The sequence below is a fragment of the Chanodichthys erythropterus genome, chromosome 19 (genome assembly GCF_024489055.1).
Source record: "Chanodichthys erythropterus isolate Z2021 chromosome 19, ASM2448905v1, whole genome shotgun sequence".
In the NCBI taxonomy this organism is placed as follows: domain Eukaryota; kingdom Metazoa; phylum Chordata; class Actinopteri; order Cypriniformes; family Xenocyprididae; genus Chanodichthys; species Chanodichthys erythropterus.
Genome location: NC_090239.1, coordinates 20,528,436 through 20,549,989, shown reverse-complemented (window position 1 = coordinate 20,549,989; position 21,554 = coordinate 20,528,436). Strand labels below are relative to the sequence as shown.

The 21,554-nt window shown below is 36.9% G+C and overlaps 2 protein-coding genes across 2 annotated transcripts; one reads left to right on the top strand and one right to left on the bottom strand.

The window, feature by feature from the left end:
* Window positions 1-587: 587 nt before the first annotated feature.
* Window positions 588-9,911, top strand: rsph10b (radial spoke head 10 homolog B). Its single transcript, XM_067369134.1, has 18 exons — window positions 588-855; window positions 936-1,011; window positions 1,341-1,409; window positions 1,591-1,764; window positions 1,853-1,938; window positions 2,016-2,136; window positions 2,252-2,428; window positions 2,503-2,623; window positions 4,141-4,265; window positions 4,354-4,543; window positions 4,641-4,734; window positions 4,830-4,909; window positions 6,984-7,078; window positions 7,161-7,268; window positions 7,341-7,484; window positions 8,064-8,118; window positions 9,557-9,698; window positions 9,785-9,911. Exons 1-18 carry the CDS (start codon window positions 602-604, stop codon window positions 9,873-9,875), a joined length of 2,202 nt encoding a protein of 733 aa, XP_067225235.1. The 5' UTR covers window positions 588-601; the 3' UTR covers window positions 9,876-9,911.
* A 32-nt stretch (window positions 9,912-9,943) lies between these two features.
* dlgap5 (discs, large (Drosophila) homolog-associated protein 5) lies at window positions 9,944-21,165 on the bottom strand. Its single transcript, XM_067369133.1, has 20 exons — window positions 21,040-21,165; window positions 19,951-20,171; window positions 19,695-19,876; window positions 19,557-19,613; window positions 18,663-18,696; window positions 18,431-18,511; window positions 16,989-17,066; window positions 16,789-16,866; window positions 16,591-16,619; window positions 16,332-16,507; window positions 15,989-16,228; window positions 15,046-15,134; window positions 13,924-14,084; window positions 13,727-13,825; window positions 13,409-13,637; window positions 11,994-12,687; window positions 11,845-11,893; window positions 10,785-10,953; window positions 10,641-10,678; window positions 9,944-10,281 (listed from the first exon to the last, which is right to left on the bottom strand). Exons 2-20 carry the CDS (start codon window positions 20,168-20,170, stop codon window positions 10,177-10,179), a joined length of 2,808 nt encoding a protein of 935 aa, XP_067225234.1. The 5' UTR covers window position 20,171; window positions 21,040-21,165; the 3' UTR covers window positions 9,944-10,176.
* Between the last annotated feature and the right edge of the window lie 389 nt (window positions 21,166-21,554).

The window sequence follows — 21,554 nt, the reverse complement described above, 5'->3', positions numbered from 1 at the left end:
TCTCATGTTTTCATGATGTGTTTGAAGCCTTGTTTTTGTAATTCTTTATCTAACTGTAAAGTCATCATTTTGTATTTATTATTTCTTTAAAATGAGTTAAAATTTGAAAGGTGTAAATCTATAACCCCCTAATGCTTGAACAGAATATGAATAACTAATTTAAGGAACTTGTAGGACTTTTTTCTTATGTGGAACATAAGGTATTTTGATAAATATATTATTGTTTTGTTTATACATACAGTGGAATTAAATGGTCGCCAAAAAGACTTAGTTAGACTTAGTTTTTTTCCCTCAGAATGAAGGTAAATCATTCTTTTTTTCTTGGTGAACTGTTTGTATAGAAGCTGAATTTCAAAAATAAAACTACTGTGAAAAATATTAATTGGAGTTAAAAAATGTGACGATTTGCCCCGGTATCCCATCATATTTTCATTTTTTTTTTTTACATTCAACAAGTCGTCTTAGTAAAGTTGTTGGCCCTTCTAACTTGCCGTACTATATTATTGCTTAGCAACCGGTAGCGTGTTACTATGTACACACCACAGGGATGCCTGCTAGTTGGTGAACCAGCGAATACTTCTGACTTTTTCCTCTACCTGGGATGGCTAAAGAACACAAAATGAAAAGTTCTAACAGATCTACACCAGAACCAACGCTAAGCAAAGTGTTAGGACAGTCCTCCACGTCCAGTGTAGTGTCAGAGTCCGTCACAGAGCCTGACGATGGACGAGACTCCTCGAGATCTGCTGCGTGTTCCTCCACTGCTGTGTCTCAGCATACGAATGATCATCGACCAAACAATGAGCATGATCAGTGCCGTAAAGTTCCCATACTTCACCATATAATCGTGGAAAGGTTAGACATGCTTGCAAAATGATAATTGTCAGATTTGTGGACAAATAGTGTTTTGTAGTGTTTGGGGTCTTTTTTCTCAGATATGAGGGTGATAAGTGTGGAGAAATGTTTCATGGAGAAGGTGTCGCTTATTTTCAAGGTGGCCATATTTACAAGGTGAGTGATGAACGATAATTTAGAGGTTTACAACCTTGACCAAGTATAGAAAATGTACGTTAAATCTAATTGAAATGTATCAAATTTAAACTTTTATTAAGAACATTGACTAACGTTACTACTTACAGTATAGTATATTACTTAACAGATCTTTGTTATAATTAAAATAATGTATGTATGTTGTAAGGGAGGAAAGATGAACATTCAGAAATAAATGCAATATGTTTGTCCTCACAAAATTGCCCAGTTTAAAAACCCATGGGAACCCCAGTGGACCACCTTAAATTAAACAACATTATTTCTGACTTCTACCATTTTGCATTCATTAGGGTAGTTTTTCACATGGGTTAATGCATGGCTCTGGTGAATATATCTGGTCGGACGGTTTAAAGTATCAGGTATGTAAAGAGTTCATGGAAGTCACTCAGTTGTTTAATCATTTACATGAAGATTTACAATAGCTAGGATTGGATAAGTCACATAATACCCCAGTGTTTTGAATACAAGTTTTCTGAATTACACATTTTTTGGAGCCAATAATCATTAATTGTGAATTTTCCTTACTTTTGCATTCGGCAGGGTGATTTTAAATGTAATGTTCCCATGGGACATGGGACTTACACCTGGCTAGATGGCAGCACTTATGAGGGAGAGATACACCAAGGTATCCGTCATGGTGTCGGGATGTACAAATGTTTCAAAACCTCTACTGTGTACAGAGGACAGTGGTATCTGGGCAAAAGACAAGGGCAGGTATGTACGTACACACATCCATTGTCTCTACTTCCCTCGCATGCATTTAATAATAAATATCTTGACTGGTGTCCTGTGATGGTGACAGGGGGTAATGTACTACAACCAAGCATTCACATCATGGTACAAAGGAGACTGGGTGAACAACCGCAGAGAGGGCTGGGGAAAGCGGTGGTATGTGGTAGTATCATTTCTTTATAAATATTTTTTTTCTTTCTAAATTTATATTTATATATTTGTTTCCCATAAAGTTACCCATCTGGCAATGTGTATGAAGGAAAATGGAAAAACAATGTTCGACATGGAGAAGGAACAATGAGATGGGTTCAGCTGGATCAGCAATACAGTGGAGAGTGGGTAAATGGCATCCAGGTCTGTCATTTTCTAACTTTGCCCTTATTTTTAGGGTCATCCCCTATACATTATGTCTGATTTTTCTTACAATTTTGTTCTGAAAATTTTAGCAGAGGTTTCTTATTTAATGTAGGATGGAAAAGGGACGCACACATGGTTCTGTAAAAGAGTTCCATGCTCTCAATACCCTCGTATGAACGAGTACACAGGAGAATTCGTTCAGGGCATGCGTCATGGTCGAGGACAGTTCTTATATGCCAGTGGGGCTGTGTATAGTGGAGAGTGGAAACATGACAAAAAACATGGACAGGTAAACCACCTTTCAAACTATGAAAATGGGATGAGATGATTGTATGATTCCAACACTACAGATGTTTTTTGCAGGGGAGGTACACTTTTGAAAATGGACATGTATATGAAGGAGAGTTTAATAAGGACTGCATGGCTGAATTTCCTGCCTTCACTCCTGGCCTGAGTGGGATTACAACTCCTTTTCCAGATGAGAGTAAAGTATTAAGTAATATTCATGACCAGAAGTAATAAATATTATTAGCTCTCTGGAATACTTGATTCTGATTGGTCAAATAATGGCTATTAAACTGTACAGTTGATCGATTTCCTGATTTCCTACATAGCTAAATTGAAATTTGTAATTTAATAGATATGTATTTAAATGTAGTTTAAAATGTGTACTTTTTGACATTTATTTTTATTCATATTGTTTATATATAATATTATTATTATTATATAATATATGTTATATATACTATACACTCACTGGCCACTTTATTAGGTACATTTTACTGGACCCCTTTTGCCTGCAGAACTGCCTTAATTCTTCATGGCATGGATTCAACAAGGTGCTGGAAACATTGCTCAGAGATTTTGGTCCATATTGATGTTATAGCATTACACAGTTGCTGCAGATTTTCAGCTGCACATCCATGATGTGAATCTCCCATTCCACCACATCCCAAAGGTTGCTCCATTGGATTGAGATCTGGTGGCTGTGGATACTATTTGAGTATAGTAAATATCATATTTAAGAAACCAGTTTGAGCTCATTTGAGCTTTGTGACATGGCACATTATCACATTAGGCACATTAAATGATGCTCAACTGGTACACCAGCTGCAGCAGCCTGCACCACAAGCCAGGATGGATGCATGCTTTTATGTTGTTTACGCCAAATTCTGACCCCACCATCTGAATGTTGCAGCAGCAATCGAGAAGCATCAGACCAGGCAATGTTTTTCCAATATTCTACTGTCCAATTTTGACTTAAACACAATTAACGCAGCGTCCATTTTTTTCTGTCATCCTTTAACCTTAAGTGATATCATTGCATTCCTGTCTGCCTGTTAAGCAACAACTCAGCTTAGCTTGACAGTAAGCCTGCCCCTACCAGGGGTGCATTTCCCGAAAGCATGTCATGTCTACATGCATAAATGCATTGCTGCAATCAGTGTTGCCAACTGCTTTCAATTAAAAGTAGCTAAAACTGATAGCTAAATGTCAAGAGATGACATCATAATGGCAAATTCATTGATCTATATATACATGAATATAGATCAGTGGGCAAAACAAGAATCTGGATAAGATTTGTCCAAGAAGTTGCTAGATTTGTCCCTAAACTTTTGAAAAGTCTCAAAAGGGGCAGGGAAGTCACTGGCTGCCATGTGATTGGCTTATTAGATATTTGCGTTAACGATCAGTTGAACGTGTACCTAGTAAAGTGGCTGTGAGTGTATATGAAAGGCTATTATAATTGTACAATACAAGAAACTAAAATACTACTTATACCCCTGGTTTCACAGACAAGGCTTAAGCCTAGTCCCAGACTAAAATTGAGCTGATTTAAATGAAAGAAAAAAGATGTCTCAAGATGCACACCAGTAATGTTTTTTCTAGGGTACATTTATAAATGCTACTTAAATGTCCTAATTGAACAAAGGCCTAATCCTGGCTTAGTCTAAGTCCTGTCTGTGAAACTGGGCCATAGTGTTTATTTCTGTTCATTAGATGATTCATCCAAGAGATCTTCACAGTCAAGCACAAACTCACCACTCGGATCTGACATGGTTTTGAACATCCAGACCCTGTTAAATAGAGTCCCTGAGGCCCACAGAGATCAAGAACTCAAACAGGTTTTTGGCCTTATTTGAAATTAATCCTAAAGTAAATCCAGAGTCAAATCTGTGTTGGTGTGTAACTATTATATTATTTACTGTGAAGGTGGAATATGCGGTGCTGAGACACATTGGTTTGTTAAGGGAAATCTATAGCTTCTACAGCAGCCTTGGACATGAGCAGTCTCCAGACAAAATATTCCCACTGACCCACCTGCAGTTCTCCCGATTTCTCATGGACTGTAAAGTTCACCAGCACAGAGTCACGCAAGCGCAAATAGAGCGTCTCATCACTGGTGATGTCCTTAAGCATAGTAATGGTTTGTGATGTTTTCACTTTTAATCAAATTTCTACTTATCAAAGTTTTGCTTGTTGTCACTATCTGAATCCAGATCAGGTTCATTCTCCTTTCACTGCCATTCTACCGAGAGAGTGTATCAGCTATATTGTCATTGTAGCATATCATATTTGCCACAAAGATATTGAGTGAGTATTTTCCTACAATGATAAAGGTTTTTGTTTTGTTTTTTAAATGTTTTTGAAAGTTTCCATCTAGTCACAAATCACTTGTCATGTTTCAGGTCTTCTAATAACATACTCGCAACATGTTTTTCAAAGCTCATGAGGCAGAACATCATTCCCAATGCAAAGAATGTGAAAGGTAGAGAGATACAGATTGTAATATGATTGAATTATTAAAAATTCTCTTGAAAGTCCCTTTTAGACACAGATCTATTATTATTTATTAGGATATATATACACAGTATGTATATATACACTATATTGCCAAAAGTATTGGGACACACCTCCAAATCATTGATTTCAGGTGTTCCAATCACTTCCATGGCCAAAGGTGTATAAAATCAAGCACCTAGGCATGCAGACATTTGTGAAAGAATGGGTCGCTCTCAGGAGCTCAGTGAATTCAAGTGTGGTCCTCACAACTAAATATTCCACGATCAGCTGTTAGCGGTATCAAAACAAAGTGGAAGCAATTGGGAACAACAGCATCTCAGCCAAGAAGTGGTAGGCCACGTAAATTCACAGAGCGGGGTCAGCACATGCTGAGGTGCACAGTGCGCAGAAGTCGCCAACTTTCTGCAGAGTCATTAGCTACAGATCTCCAAACTCTGTGTGGCCTTCAGTTTAGCTCAAGAACAGTGTGTCGAGAGCTTCATGGAATGGGTTTCCATGGCCGAGCAGCTGCATCCAAGCCTTTCATCACCAAGTGCAATGCAAAGCATCGGATGCAGTGGTGTAAAGTATGCCGCCACTGGACTGTAGAGTAGTGGAGACGTGTTCTCTGGAGTGACGAATCACACTTCTCTGTCTGGCAATCTGATGAATGAGTCTGGGTTTGGTGGTTGCCAGGAGAACAGTACTTGCATGACTGGATTGTGCCAAGTGTAAAGTTTGATGGAGGGGGATTATGGTTTGGGGTTGTTTTTCAGGGGTTGGGCTTGGCCCCTTAGTTCCAGTGAAAGGAACTCTTAAGGCCTTTGCACACTGAGTCCAAAATTCACATGCGAAAATTTTGCACGTCAAAAAATAAATTCGACCTCACACCTGCACACTGCCTCCGAAACTTTCGTCCGTCAAAAAACTATTCAGATCAGGTTCGATGCACGCATTTTGAGAGACGTTTTGACAATTCAGAGCCACCGTACACGAATCCAGAATGCCATCTGACAAGTTAGTCCACGTCTTCTACAGCACAAAACAGCAGCACAGAATGACAAACAACGTGAGGAATACAAAGATACCGAATATAAAGACAGATTGTGCCAGAGCAAAGCATCAAACTGAGCCACTGACATCCTGAAGTAAACTTTGAAACGCTCGGGATAATCACTCAACTCCTTGATGAGGTGAACTCTCCTTTCTCTCTATGCAATCTCGGAATTAAATGGACCCAATATTTCGTCTTTCTTTTTTCTCTTTTTAAGAAGAGAGGAGACAACTAAATCGTGCTCACTGCTTGAAGACTTCATTTTGTATTGTTTTGCGTTTTTGTTTTTTTTCGCAACGCATTCATTTTTACGCATCGGACTCAGTGTGCAAGGTCTCTGTGCGTGACGATTTTTTAGGATTACGAATACGAAAAAAAGCATGCGAATATTTCGGACTCAGTGTGCAAAGGCCTTTAATGCTTCAGCATACCAAGACATTTTGGACAATTTCATGCTCCCAACTTTGTGGGAACAATTTGGGGATGGCCTCTTCCTGTTCCAAAATGACTGCGCACCAGTGTACAAAGCAAGGTCCATAAAGACATGGATGAGCGAGTTTGGAGTGGAGGAACTTGACTGGCCTGCACAGAGTCCTGACCTCAACCCAATAGAACACGTTTGGGATGAATTAGAGCGGAGACTGTGAGCCAGGCCTTGTCGTCAACATCACTGCCTGACCTCACAAATGTGCTTCTAGAAGAATGGTCAAATATTCCCATAAACACACTCCTAAACCTTGTAGAAAGCCTTCCTATAAGAGTTGAGGCTGTTATAGCTGCAAGGAGTGGGCCAACTCCATATTAAACCCTATGAATGGGATGTCATTAAAGTTCATGTGCACGTAAAGGCAGGCATCCCAAAACTTTTGGCAATATAGTGTATATATTATATGTACATACTATATATAAATATACAGTATATATATATATATATATATATATACTTATTTTTTAGGCTCTCTGTTCTGCCATTCTTTCCATGCTGCGGTTGCATGTCATTACTCAGACAGATGCTGGGAAATTTACCAGGCTCTGTGTAAAGCAAATTCAGTCCAGCCTAACCAAGTCTTGACTGCAAGGCTATTTGTCTGGTTGCTCAAGGTAACAGGCCTCTTACATTCATCTAGACTAACCTTACTAAGAATTATTCATACATAATTCTTATGCATAGTCCTGTTCACAGGACCTCTGTCTATATGACAGTGAGCTAACCGTGTCCAAAGTGTTAGAGATCCTCTCTGTGGACAGTCCTGCAATTCATGATGGAATCTACAGCAATCTGGACCTGGAGGTCAGTAGCTGAACCCATATGTTTTTGGTTGATATTATTTTGATTTGATATGACAAATGATTTTGTTTGTAGATAAGCTTTCTGGAGTTCTTTGAGGCATTGTTGGGCTGTGCTGAGGTGAAAGGCCAGAGAATCCAAACTGATGTTGAGAGCCAGACTGACACAAGTCACTGGGACGACACTGTGAAGAATATTACAGAGCTGAGTTCAAATCAGGTCTGTGCTTCCACTCCTACTGACCCTGATCATCGATTCATACTTTTATCATTTGAAGTCTGCGTGAACCGGAATTTTCTCCAGTGTTGTGACGTATTTCCAAGTGAAACGGAATACTGAATAGAGGGCAGAGTTTTCCTTTAGCGCTCCTCCTCTCCATATCTCGCTCATAGCAGACAAAATATTCCAGGGGAGTGGTTTACACATTTTCAACCCAAGCCGTCAAACTGACGTTTTCAGAGAAGGAACGCCATTCCAGACCAGAAGTAACTTTTCAGATTTTGATTAAAGATTACCACGACAAACAATTTTTTTGTGTTTTAACTTGCACAGATTAATTGTTTATCACAAGACTATTATTATACACTAACAAAGTAAATAAGGTCAATTTTGATTTCATGTGTACTTTACAAGGATTTCTTTTTCCATTTTTAAGAATGAAATTCTCCCTTTCTGGCATTTTCATGAGATTTGTAAATATCATGCAGTATCACATTTCAGTGGATCATTATCTCAGCTTGGGTGAAAGCTAACCAGACCATCTCCATTAAGGTGGTCTCATCTTTTGATATGTTTCAGTCATCCCTATCTGAGGAGACGGAGAAAAGACAAAGTCCTGTGCTTGCTTTCAAAGGTTTGACTTTACAAATGTAATTCATGATGGAAAATGTGGTCAGTCTTGTCACTATATCTGTGGTTCTCAAACTTCCAAATGGGCCTCAAAGTGACTTAAAATTATTTAAATAAGACAAAACAAGCATTAAAACTTTACAAAAACGACAACAACAAAAAATAACTCATTTTCATTTACCCCCTCAACAACTGTCCAGGGCTGCGTTTCTCAAAAGCATTGTAAGCTAAGTTGATCTTTAAGAAAGATCTTTGGAAAACAAAACCAAAAACCAAATTATATGAGGTAACCTAATTTAGAAAAGTCATGTAACTTAAAGGATTAGTTCACTTTTAAATTAAAATTTCCTGATAATTTACTTCTTTCTTCAGTCGAAAAGAAATTAAGGTTTTTGATGAAAACATTCCTGGATTTTTCTCCTTATAGTGGACTTCAATGGCCTCCAAAAGGTTGAAGGTCAAAATTACAGTTTCAGTGCAGATTCAAAGGCTTTAAACAGAATAAGGGTCTTATCTAGAGAAACCATCACTCATTTTCTAAAAAAAGTAAAATTTTGTACGTTTTAACCATAAATGCTCATCTTGAACTAGCTCTCTTCTTCTCTATTTGAATTCCAGCAGTGTAGACACTGCTAAGTGTATTACTGCCCTCTTGCATACTTGCACAAGCATATTGTATATGACAATTTAGTTCAAACTTTGACCTGTGGAGGGCAGTAATACACTTAGCAGTGTCTACACTGCTGGAATTCAAATAGAGAAGAAAGCTAGTTCAAGATTAGCATTTATTGTTGAAACAGATAAAATTTGTATTAATTTTTTTAGAAAATGATCAATGGTTTCCCTAGATAAGACCCTTGTTGCTCATCTGGGATCATGCAGAATGCTTTGAAGCTGCACTGAAACTAATTTTGACCTTCAACCGTTTGGAGGCCATTGAAGTCCACTATATGGATAAAAATCCTGGAATGTTTATCAAAAATTTCTTTTCGACTGAAGAAAGAAGGATATGGACACCTTGGATGACATGGCGGTGAATAAATTATCAGGAAATTTTAATTTGAAAGTGAACTAATCCTTAATAAAAAATAAAAGTTATTGTGCAAATCTATTAGTTATTTAAAATTCGAATTATTAATTTTTCTTTACTATTATTTTATAGGAGCTTAAGTAGGAGTGTCCATAGATTAAAACATATTTTGAAGGGGAAAAAAAAAAAATCTAGGGAGCCTTAAAGTCAAAAAGTTTGAGAACCACTTTCATTTAGTATGAGTAAGGTAACTACATTACTATAGCTCTAGCTAGTCTCAGATTATTTAACAGTTGACAATACTGAAAAAATAGTAATTAATACTTAATATACTTCCTTCACAAACTGTAAATACTATACATTTCTCTACCCCTGATCTATCCCTAATAGTGGGCTAATTTAATTTCCTCAGAAAAGGACTGGATACAGAAAACTCAGCAGTTCTTCACTCAGACCTTCTTCCCTGCATATGAGAACAGTGTGAAGCTGAAGGAGAAGAGACTCAAGCTGAGAGAAAAGAACAGAACTGCTCTTTCAGATGCTGACAAACCAAGGTATTTTTTAAAAAAAATCCCATATTTCAGGAAGAGTTTTTTTTTGCAGCCCATATTTTTATAATTTACAAGATTAATTATTTAAGACACACAGAGCAGCTGGAGGCTGAGGAGAGACAAGATGAAGAAGAGGCTCCAAACAACGATGTTAATCACTCACCCCCCTTCCTCCCATGACCTGTGTGTCCTCTACTACATCGGTCATTTCAAAACAGTAGTTAATTCACAGAATAGAATAACAATTTTTGTTCTTATGATTTTAATTGGCATTCACAACAATTTTGACATTTAAAAGCCATAAAAAACAATATTTTCTGAAGTCAAAACTGCATAGAAATATTATTGCTGTATCTAAATGTGCTCATTATAAAGTACAAAAAGTGAGTAGCAAACAGATAAACAAGTATCAAAGGTATCTATTTTAACAACGCAAAAAATAATAAAACTATCCACATTTAAAGAGTGAGTGGATGTGCTTTTATTTGTTTGTGGGAGGTGTGAATGTGATCAGGTCACGTTCACACACTGACTGTCTCACTCTCTCCTTCTGCTCTGGGGTGAACAGAAACAGACTGTCCGACATCTGAAACACCAGAGAACAACAAGGTTATGGGAAGAAAATGTGTAAAAATAAAATTAAAATTAAAATACTGACAACACTCAGAAGTTGTGATATAGTAGTGGTTCCCACGGTCATTGAAAACACCTGAAAAATATAAAATGGTGGTTTTCGGGCCTGAAAAACTAAATACTAATAAAAGCCTTTAAGATTTTATTAAAATGAACAAAATCTTCTGTAGTCATTTTTTTTCAAGTTTACATCTATAAAATATTTAATCAGATAAAAATGGCTCCTTCTGAGTGAATTTACATGACTGGAAAACTGTGGGAACCCTGTTGAAAAAGGGAATGACAGTTTATAAAGGAAAGATTTAAATCCACCTGACTGGTCCGGGGTGTGAACACCAATCTGGGAAGAACTGAGACAGGAGTGCAAGAGAGAGAAGTGAGTGCCCACGTGCCCCCCAACAAACCAGATTGTGAGCATTAATAATATTATGATGTGATATCAGGGACATAAAGTACCTGTAGGTGTTGCCAAGACATCAACAGGACGCTCCTCCGCCGGAGTCACAGGACTCTCCATCTCAGCATCCAACACTCCAAGGGAGAACCTCTCTGCTGCAAGACCCGGAGACATGCTGTTTCTCGCCGTTGGCTGTAGGTAACGCTCAAAGTCCAAATCAGTAGCACCCTGGGAAAAATATATCAGAACATGATCCATAAACTATTAAGTATAAGAAAAAAGCTCTGCTGATTAATAGTAGGATTTAGGGATACGGAATAAAGGTTAGCTACACTATGTAACTTTTGGCCCTCTACCGGTTAAAACGCATGGGTCTAGAGGAAAAACGTTGTTTTGGTTGTGCTTCAGCTCTGCTCCTCTGCACAGATTAATGTGTTTCAAGGTATTGTTGTACACATATATTAGTACTTAATAGTACTTACAGCTAGAACTATTTTTCCTCAGTGTACGGATTTGACATGCCACGCATGAGCAAGTGGCTTATGTATGCAATGTACCACAAAATCCATCCAACTTTAAAATATTTCATGTATTATAGGTTTATCAAAATGCAACAGGGTAAAGACAAGGTTTTCCTTTAATAACTTTTTTTTGTTACACTGACAGTTACATGGTGTAGCTTTTCTAGCCCATAGTGATAAGCCAATAAAATTCTATTATGTTACAGCCAATAACCAATAAATAGCTGATATTAAAATTGTCCAAAAAAGATAGCGGATATTAAAATTGTCCAAAAAAGAAAAATCATCGATGCCTAAATTCATTTGTAGCACTTAAAATGGTTGATTTTAGTTTTTAAATGTACAATTAGAAAGAAAATGGATATTCATTTTGAGATTTCTTAAAGATTACATTTAACTGTCTTATTAAATATTTAATATATATCCATATATTATTATTGATAAGGGCAAAGGTAATCAATGTGAAAATAGAGGACGCTTGAGTAATTAAATATACAATATGTATATCCAACATATACATATGTGTTTATGCATGCATGTATATAAACACACATAAATCAATATTGTGCGTTTCTAGTTGGATTTGGTAGATAATCACCTCATCTTCTTGATTTCCAGTCATTTCAACATTTGTACTGGATGGAGAGCTGTATGAACAGTGGAAAGAGTATTAAAGATTATGAATTGTGCCATGTTTAGTGATTCATATGTTAAGAATTAGATGGCCTAATATAAAGCACAGCATACCTATTAAAGGTTGAAATGACCTCATTCCTGAGATCTGTAGAAATGCTGAGATCTTTGGTTGGTGTGGAGAGCATCAGGATAGGGGAAGCAGGTGCACAGGCATTTTGTTCTGCTTCTGAGGAAAAGGTGCGAGATGAGCACTGGGCAAGAGTATCTAGAGTGGCATCTGCTCCAGTTGGGGCAGGCAAACTCTCTTCAGAGACCATGTCCTCTTGTGGGTTGTCTTGGGAGGAAGGACTGAGCATATACTCTGGCACGCATTCCTCAAGCTGAGGTTCTGAACAATCAGCAAGGTGCTCGGACTGGCTGGGTAAGCAATGTGATTGGTCTACTGGACTGTCTTCTGGTCCGTTACTGATATCTGGTTGGGTGTGTGAGGTACAGGCGGAGCTTAAATCATAATGAGGTTGGCTGTTGGAGCAGGGCTCTGCATCTGGTGAAACATGTGTGTTTTGGTTGTGGTCAGGACTGAACTGAGGAGCTCTGGGAGATTGTGGCAGGGGCTCAGCAGAACGTAGAGGGGTGGAAACAGGCAATACATGGGGGTGATGATTTCGTGAAGGTGTGGCAGACACACAGGCAAGAGGGGATGCATGAGAGACTGCATTAGATCTGCACTGCCTGCCTGGAGTGCTGAACTTAGAACCACAGGGGGAAGAAACTGTACTGATTCGACATGATCGTCTAACAGCACCTGAAAAGAAGAAAATTAAACAGATTAAAACAAAGACAACATAAAAAAGGATATTGACTGCAGTAAAAATAAATACATTTCTGGACTAAGGAATACCATAACTTAAATATTTTTGAGTTTTTTTATACTCAATATATTTAAGTTATGTTCCAAATATAACTCACAATTATGACATTGCTAAGTCTGGACAACAGTTTAATCCTGGAGTTTTATGGCTAGAGGCAGAAATTAGGCATGCGATCAAAAGACAAAAGGAATTTAAATTATAAAAAGAAATACTATAGAAATATTAGTATTATACTATAAAAACACGTATTTGAAAATAACAGCTTTAAAAAGACAATAGTGTCATTGTTCAGCTGAGGTCAGTTCAATAACTGTAACGATCATCAAACATGAAATGAGTTCAAATTCAGCTATAAAGCAGCTCTGTGGAAAACAGTGATGTCATCCATCTCAGTTTAGTTCTCATCCAATGTGGTGGGCGAATATGACTAAAATCCTATATCACGATATGAGTAAATTTATTTCACAATGACTTCATGTCATGATATAGTTATTTTTGCCTAAATAGGGTTATCATATCAACATTTTGTATAACATTGAAATGTAATTTCTTATAACCATTTTCAATATCAAAAAAATTCTAATACTAGCCCAAGTCAAATAAATAAATAAATAAATAACTCAAGCTTACTTAAGACAAGTAGTTTATTCTTACCTGATGGCTTGACTGGGCTTTCCACTTGGAAGAAGCCTCCATGGAACACCACAGTCTGTGCAGGCAGTATGGCGGCAGGGCCTGCATCTTCCTGGATGTTGTCTTTCTCAACGGCTTTCTGTTCAGTCTGCTTGGCTCTCATAGCAGCCTTCACAGCAGCCAGTCGACTCTTTGCTGCAGCACTGGCACCTCCATCTGCTCCGGCCTTCCCTCCTACAGCAGGAGGCTTCTGTAGCATAAAAAGCACAGGACACAAGAATTACACTTCACGTTTGAAATGATGTATTATTATTCAAAGACTGTGCTTATGTTGTTTACTTTGGCCACTCTTTTTCTGGTAACAGGCTTGACTTCCTCTTTCCAATCCTTTGCTTCCACCTCTTTCAAGGCATTAAACTTCTTGTTAACATCTTCCACCTATTTATTAAAAAAAAAAAAAAAAAAAATCAAATAAAACAACATTAAACAAGGGTTGGACGTTATTTGAGCATTTCTAAAAGGGAACATCAACACACCTGAAAGTACACCATGTCCCAGAAGCCCTGCAAGTCAGTACAGGTTGTTATTTTCTCTCCACGCCCCAAGTCGCAGTCCTCCACCAGCCCGTTGAACTGGCTGAAGCGCTCTTTCATCAACAGTCTTGCCTGGCCTACAGCCGTGCGCATCCGGTCTCGCACTACATGAACAGGGAGAAATATACTTACTTCACATAACTGTATGTCATCACTGTCTGGCAGAAACCTTGTGTATCCATATTTTGTCCCTTTTTTTTTTTCATAATTCATTACTGTTGGTCACTCTTTACGCCTGTCTGTGGATTTGCAAATATCTAACCAATGAGAAGTATAAAAAGAGCTTGTCACTGGATCCTTAAACTGACGGTAAAACCTCATAACTCTACCCTGTCTCTATAGAAGTGCCGTACACATTTGGACCATCTCTACTTGTATACAATGCAAGATTAAGTAAAGAACTGGTTGTTTGAATAAGTCCATAATTTTCTTTACTTTTTATGTATGAGGAACAGAGAAGAGTATCTCAGTCTAGGATTTATTAAGTCATAGACAATACTGTCTTAAATAGCCTCTGCACAAACTTCATCATTAATAAGATGGCCAAATAACCAAAAACTGAGCGTCCACATATCTACAGTAAACTTTAGTCTAAGTTGATGAAAACGTAATTTGATGCACTTACTGCCTCAGATGCGGCTGTTCTAATGACTGATACAACATGTATGTTCAACAGTCTCTGGTCAAAAACTTTGTAATTCCATTTGAGCTTGATTTTGGTAAAATGTTAATATAAATGGCACATGCAAGTGTCTGAACACATAAAAAGCTACTATATCAACTTTGACAACACTGTTTAATGATTCAAAAAAAAAAAAAAAAAAAAAAAAAGTCTTATTTTCCTGAAAAGTAGCATTTTTGGAGATAAAAGGTTTCCACCCAACAGTAACGATATTAAACATCAAATATGTTTGAATTAACTGTGACTATGCCATTTTCACTTTCAGTGTGAATAGAAATTATTCCTTGCTGGAAAGCTTGTGTTAAACCTAGTTAGGATACTGTGTTAGACTGTTGTTGAATTAGGACAACTGAATTAAATATGGTTCAAAACTAAATCCTTACTCTCTTCTGGGATAGAGGCATCATCAAATCGGGATTCCCACAGCTCAGAAAGTCCAGTCAAACGCTCAGTCTCGCTGGCCATCGCTGCCCTATTGAAAGAACACATACAGTGAAACATTACACTACCCCTCACAATTTTGGGGTCAGCAATTTTTAAAAAAGAAATTAACACTTATTCAGGAAGGATGACAACAAGATATGAAGTAAAATATCTAGCTTCCACCGCTTACGCTACGTCCTACGCCTTCCCTATTCAACTTACGGAAAAAGTGTCTGACGCGACACCAGTTTACACTTTCCACTTTCTTTGTAACTTGAATAAAGGCGGCAGTCTGGTGGAAGCTAGATATTTTACTTCATAACTTGTTAAATGTGTTTTTTTTTCTTTTACACAAATGCATCGCTTTGCTTCAGAAGGCCTTCATTAACCCCCCGGCGCCACGTGGAGTACATGTTTATGATGGATGGATGGATATGGATGGAAACACTTTAAGCTCATACTCGTGGGTCCCATTCACTGCCATTATAAAGCTCAGATGCGTCAGGAATTAAAATATTTCTGAGAGTGTTTCTGAGAAACAAGAAAGTCATATACACCTAGGATGGTTTGAGGGTGAATGAAGCTTGGGCTAATTTTCATTTGAAAGTGAACTAATCCTTTAAATAGTGTAATAAAAGTTCTTTCAAATTTTTTTTAATTTAAATAAAATCGTACCAATTCCAAACTTTAGAACGGTAGTGTATGTAATTGATATAATGGCTGGTTAATTGTATAATATCTAATGAAAATAAAATAAAGACTGCAAAGCAGAAGACAATTGATCAATCCAGAAAAAGTATCCCAGAAAGCTGCATAAATGGAGACTAATGCATTACTAAAACACTAATAAAAGTTACTACATACTAATGAGTCAGTTCTATTAATGGTAGAGATCTGCCTCACCTGAAATAGGCAACATCATGCTGAGGCTCCAAGGGGGACGAAGGAGGGGGTGGTGCTGTAGAGGTGGACGGCAAAGGGGATGATTGGGCAGGAGGAGGTGAGGAGACTGAGGGAGGATTTGTTGAAAGATCTGGTGGAGGGGTTGACAGAGAAGGTGGAGGGGATGAGAGTGAAGAAGCAGGGTCAACAGGTTTTGGGGGAGAGGGGAAGGTGGGCTCCACGCTGGCTTCAGCAAGAATGCTATAAAAGAGAAATATGATAGTATTATTTCAGACCAGCTTAAATAACAAAGCTTACAGTTATCACACATTCACTTTATTAGAATAAAATTAAAAAAAGGTACCTTGGTGAGAGGAATGCACTGGCTGAACGTGGAGAGAGGGGCGCAGGCTCAAACGAACTAAGACCAACAGGAGGCTGGAACACGAATCCCTGAGGAGCAAATGAGGGGGGAGCAGCTTTGGGTTCCTCTTCCTCAAGAACCACAGAATTAACAGCAGTGTCCTTTTTCTCAGCTGGCTAAAATATCCAAGCATAAAATAATATGTTTAATTTTCATAAAATTACAAAACCAAAAAGATAGATATGACAAATCACCTCACCTTATTTTCAATATTTGTCTTTGTGTTGCCTGTGTAAGATAATGAGATGTACTGATTAATGACACACATACACAAATATCCTGTAGTTCTGGACTGATGCAACATCACTTCCATCTGAGCAACACTGTGGCAATATAAAACAACAACATGTACAATACCAGAAAATATGCCAGTAGAAAATAACTGTAGCCTCATTACCTTGTATGGCTTTGCCTCTACCAGAAGAGGGCGCTGCAGGACATTTAACAGTTGATCTTGTTTTTGTAGTCCTTGAATCTAAATCACACAGAGAAAGTGGCTTACATGTATGTAAGACAAGTAGAGCATAATAAAAGTCACAGAGACAAAGTTTTCTGAAAAGCCCAAGATTTAAAATGTTATTTTAAAATAAAACTCACCAGCAACTGGTTTAACCACAGCTACCGGTGTCATTTTAGCAGCTGATCGTGTGGTTGGAGCTCTCACAGATGGTTCAACTGTAAAAGAAATAATAATGCTCTGCATGGGTTCTTAATTCAAGTGTACACTACAATCAAAGTTTGGGGTCAGTAACATTTTTTAAAGAAATTATTACTTTTATTCAGCAAGGATGCATTAAATTGATAAAAAGTGACAGTAAAGTCACTATGAAGACAACACATTTGTTCCTGTTTTGAACTTTCTAATTCAAAGAATCCAGAAAAAAAAGTTTCACAATTTCAAAAATAATATTAAGCAGAAAAAAAGCTATTTTTAATTATAATAATATTTCAAAATATAATTGTTTTTATTGTATTTCTGTATAAATGTAGCCTGGGTGAGCATGAAACTTTTTTTTAAATCTTATTGACCCTCAAACATTTGAACAGTAGTATACATGTAAATATCTAATTATTATATGTATGCAATTATAATATGTAATTATTTTATTCAGCAAGGATGTATTCAATTATGACTATGGAGACAAATTTCTGTTCCCGTTTTGAACTTTTTAATTTAAAGAATCCAGAAAAAAGTTTCACAATTTCTGCAATACTATTAAGCAGCATATTAGAATGATTTATGACTGATCATTCTGATAACTTTTTAATGTTAAGATGTTAAAAATGTTAGTTATTTTAAATTTTAATAATATTTCATAATATAACTGTTTTTATTGTATTTCTGTATAAATGTAGCCTAGGTGAGCATGAAACTTTTTTTTATCTTATTGACCCTCGAACTTTTGAACAGTAGTGTACATATGTAAATTATAGGGATAGTTCACCCAAAAATGAAAATTCTGTCATTAATTTCTCAGCCTCATGTTGTTCCAAACCCGTAAATCTTTTGTTCATCTTCGGAACACAAATGAAGATCTTTTTGATGAAATCTGAGAGCTTTCTGTCCCTCCATAGACAGCTATAAAATTACTACAGTTTGGATGCTTCAAAAAGTTCATAAAGAGATAAAGATTATAAAAACTAATCCACATCAATCAAACTGTTTAGTCGAAATTTTCTGAATAGACACAATCACTTTATAAAGATAAACAGATTGAATTTAGGCTTATATTCACATATAAACATTCATCACCTCACACATCATTTATGGTAAACGGACGCTCAAGAATGCTTGCTTGACACATACGGAGCACGTTTGAGCTTCCAGAAGAGGTTAGTTCTCACGCGTCAAGCAGGTTCAGCTGAGCTTCTGTTAATGTTCGCTGATCAATGTTTAAAATGTGAATAAAATCCTAACGAAAATAAAAGTGAACGAAAGTCTTACAGGTTTGGAACGACATAAGGGTGAGTAATTAATGACAATTTTAATTTTTGGGTGAACATTTTGCACATACCTACAATTAAGTGAGTGGCATTACCTGTAGCTGCTCTGGTTTTTGTGGTAGTCAGAGCTTTGGAATTGTTCTTGGCTGGAGCTCTGGTGGTCGATACGGTCTCAACTGTACAAATACAAAGAGTATTCAACAACAGCATGAAGGCATCAAAGTTTGCTTCAAGACAAACAGTAGCGAAACCATTTCAATTTGATTGATTAGAATGATTTGCCTTTGGTAATATGAAAATCAGAGAAGTTAAACGAGAAGGACAAACCTTTCTTTGGAACAGCATGTCTTTCAACTGCAGGCTGTAATAACAACAAAAACAGAAGTGCATAATAAAAAAAACAAAATGACATGATTTCAAACTGTCACCACAGAAATCCAAAGGTAAAAGTTACAACATACACATACTTATATGTTCAGATTTATATAAACAAAGGCAAGAGAACATAAAACGACCGTTCAAAAATGTGAGGTCAGTATGTTTTTGAAAGAAGTATCTTATGCTTACCATGGCTGCAATTATCAAATATATAATGATCAAAAATACAGTAAAAACAGTAATATTGTGAAATATTAATACAACTTAAGCCAAGTGTTTTCTATTTTAATATATTTTAAAATGTAATTTACTCCAGTAATTTTAAGCAGGTTTTTCAGCAGTCATTACTCCAGTCTTCAGTGTCATGTGACCCTTCAGAAATCATTCTAATACTCCGATTTACTGCTCAAGAAACATTTATTTTGAAAACTGCCTAATATTTTTGTGGAAACAGTAATTTTTTTATTCCTAAAGTATTTTTTCAAATCTTTTGTAACAAATGTATTTTTTTTTGTCACTTTTGATTTAATGCATCCTTGCTGATTTAATAATTAAAATAAATAAAATATCTTACTGACCCCTAACTTTTAAATGCTAATGTGTATATAAAGTTAACAAGCTAATGTGTGCAATTCTTTCCATGTAGGCCATTGTTTGAGCATCCTGACCAGCCCAACACAGCGTCCATTGGTTCAACCAATGGTGTGAGTTAGCAGCAAGATTATATGTTATTTGTTGACCATTGGCAGACAGGGGGAATAATCAGGGAAATTTGTTTGAAAACTCACATTATTTTTGTCATTTCACTTTGTGACATTATTGGTGCAGAAATTACACACACACCTTTTGATTTTGCATCATTGAGCGGGTCACCCGTGTGGACTGGTTAGTTTCTGTGATCTGTCATGAGAAGAAATGAGATGGGAAATAAAGTACTCTTCATTATAGTCTGACTTGTTATTTGTTATTTCCATCACTCACCTTGCCTCTGCCTGGTCCAGCAGTGTTGGAAGGCAGATACCCAAGTGGCTGAGGCTTATACAGGCCGACCTTAAACACGCCTTTCTTTTCTTTCTCACGCTTTTCCTTCTCTTTCTGCAACATCTTGTTTTCTTTGTAGCGAGCGAGCATCTTTTTCCTCTCCTCAGCTGCAGCATTTGCATCTGTTAAGTACAATTACTAGTTTAAAACAAGGCCATGCCAACACAGAATCAAACAACAAAACTACGATATTAACCATTGGCTGTATTCGTTTTGGGTGCTTTGTCTTGGGTGGCCATGATGCTGGATGCATCCATTGAGAGCTCTATCTCCGGCAGCTGGTCGAGGTGCCTGCGCAGGTTTTGGATCTTCTCTCGGTTCTCTTTCTGAGATTGAGACCGACGTCTGGACATCTTCAGCCGGATCATAGACACACTGCTGTCCCGCTTGTACAGGTGAGCAAAGCGAGAGTCCATCCTACAAAAGTTTTCACAACAAGAACAGTCAATTACCTAAAGCAGTGGTTCATGACTCATAAACCAAAACTTGTTTGAAGGGGCCAGTTGCATAAACCTTTTAGACTAGTCTTACAAGTTAGACATCTTAATTTGTTTTCTTTACGAATGGCCATAACTTTAAGTTACTTAAACAGGTAGATTGTCTAATTTGAATCCAAAAAGTAAAACAAACTCTTGCCCTTTGACTGTTAGTTGGTCAGACTAGTACACAGTCAGTCTTAACATCGTGACTGTGTTTATAATGCAACTGACCCCAGGTCTGTTTTTAGAGCAAATGCAGAAAAGTAAATGTAAATAATACAACACTGTATAAACAAGGACAGTTTATCAATAAATAGGCTTATCAACTTTTTCAAGGGAGATTAAACACTTTCCTATCTTTGTTGTTGACAAAGGTTGCGTGTCTAATCAAACTCTTTAATAACTTTTTTTTTTTTTTTTGCTGAACTAGTTTTAACAACACGGATGATGTCAATGTAACATTTGTGTAATTTATTTGATGCTGACTTCATGTAATTTCCATTCTCTGAGCATCCTGTCAAAGAGGTTTGTTTTAGGTAAAAACAAAAATACACACAAAATGTAGTAAAGTTATAAAAAAAAAAAAAAAAAAAAAAAAAAAACATGTTTATTTCTTATAGGAGGACTCACATTTGTAATATAAAATTAAAATATTATCGTTCTTGAAGCAACGCAGCAACAACAAATGATTACAATTTTTCTCACTATACCCAACCATACGTCGTGAACGTTTGGAAGTTGTACACAATAGCAAACTAAGTTTAACTGTAAACCTTCTGATAGAAACAATAGGAGCGATTTCTTACCTTTATATTAAGGTGGGTTTCCGGAAGTGAAGAATGCTATATCCTAAGACTAAATAATAATTCGCAATATCTATATTCCGTAAACAAACGTTTACATGTCCTAAACGTACATACGCAAGATGGCGGGCAGGTTTTGAAAAGTGAATATAGCTCTTCTGATTGGCTTCTCCGCGGCAGAGAACAACCCCCGTTGATTGGTTAAAATTTGATGACGAGTTATGCGCCGCCCATTTACACATCCTCCTGACCCTGATAAGAGGATAGAGTCGCGCTGTACTGTAGCTGCTATATGATGTTATTACTTTAAATCACCAGCTGTCTAGGATATTTCAAAGGTGATATTTCTTTTGGCACTACTGCAGACGATTAATCCATTACATTCCTCAAATAAATAAATAAATAAATCACACATGCTACATGTTGCTCTATCCGTTATTATTTTGAATGATTATATTTGGAAAGGTAAGCCTCTTGCTGAGGATAAAAGTCAAGGTGGATCACCCCGACCAGATGTC

Bases quoted from the DNA above. Each gene is read 5' to 3' on its own strand.
- rsph10b (XM_067369134.1), top strand. From the start codon at position 602: ATGGCTAAAGAACACAAAATGAAAAGTTCTAACAGATCTACACCAGAA. The intron at 4,910-6,983 runs GTAGAGAGATAC...GTCATTACTCAG, and splicing joins CAATGCAAAGAATGTGAAAG to ACAGATGCTGGGAAATTTAC. The intron at 7,079-7,160 runs GTAACAGGCCTC...TCCTGTTCACAG, and splicing joins TATTTGTCTGGTTGCTCAAG to GACCTCTGTCTATATGACAG.
- dlgap5 (XM_067369133.1), bottom strand. From the start codon at position 20,170: ATGGACTCTCGCTTTGCTCACCTGTACAAGCGGGACAGCAGTGTGTCT. The intron at 18,697-19,556 runs GTGTGTGTGTAA...TTGTTATTACAG, and splicing joins CAATGATGCAAAATCAAAAG to CCTGCAGTTGAAAGACATGC. The intron at 12,688-13,408 runs GTAAGAATAAAC...TCTTCTTTTCAG, and splicing joins AAGCCCAGTCAAGCCATCAG to GTGCTGTTAGACGATCATGT.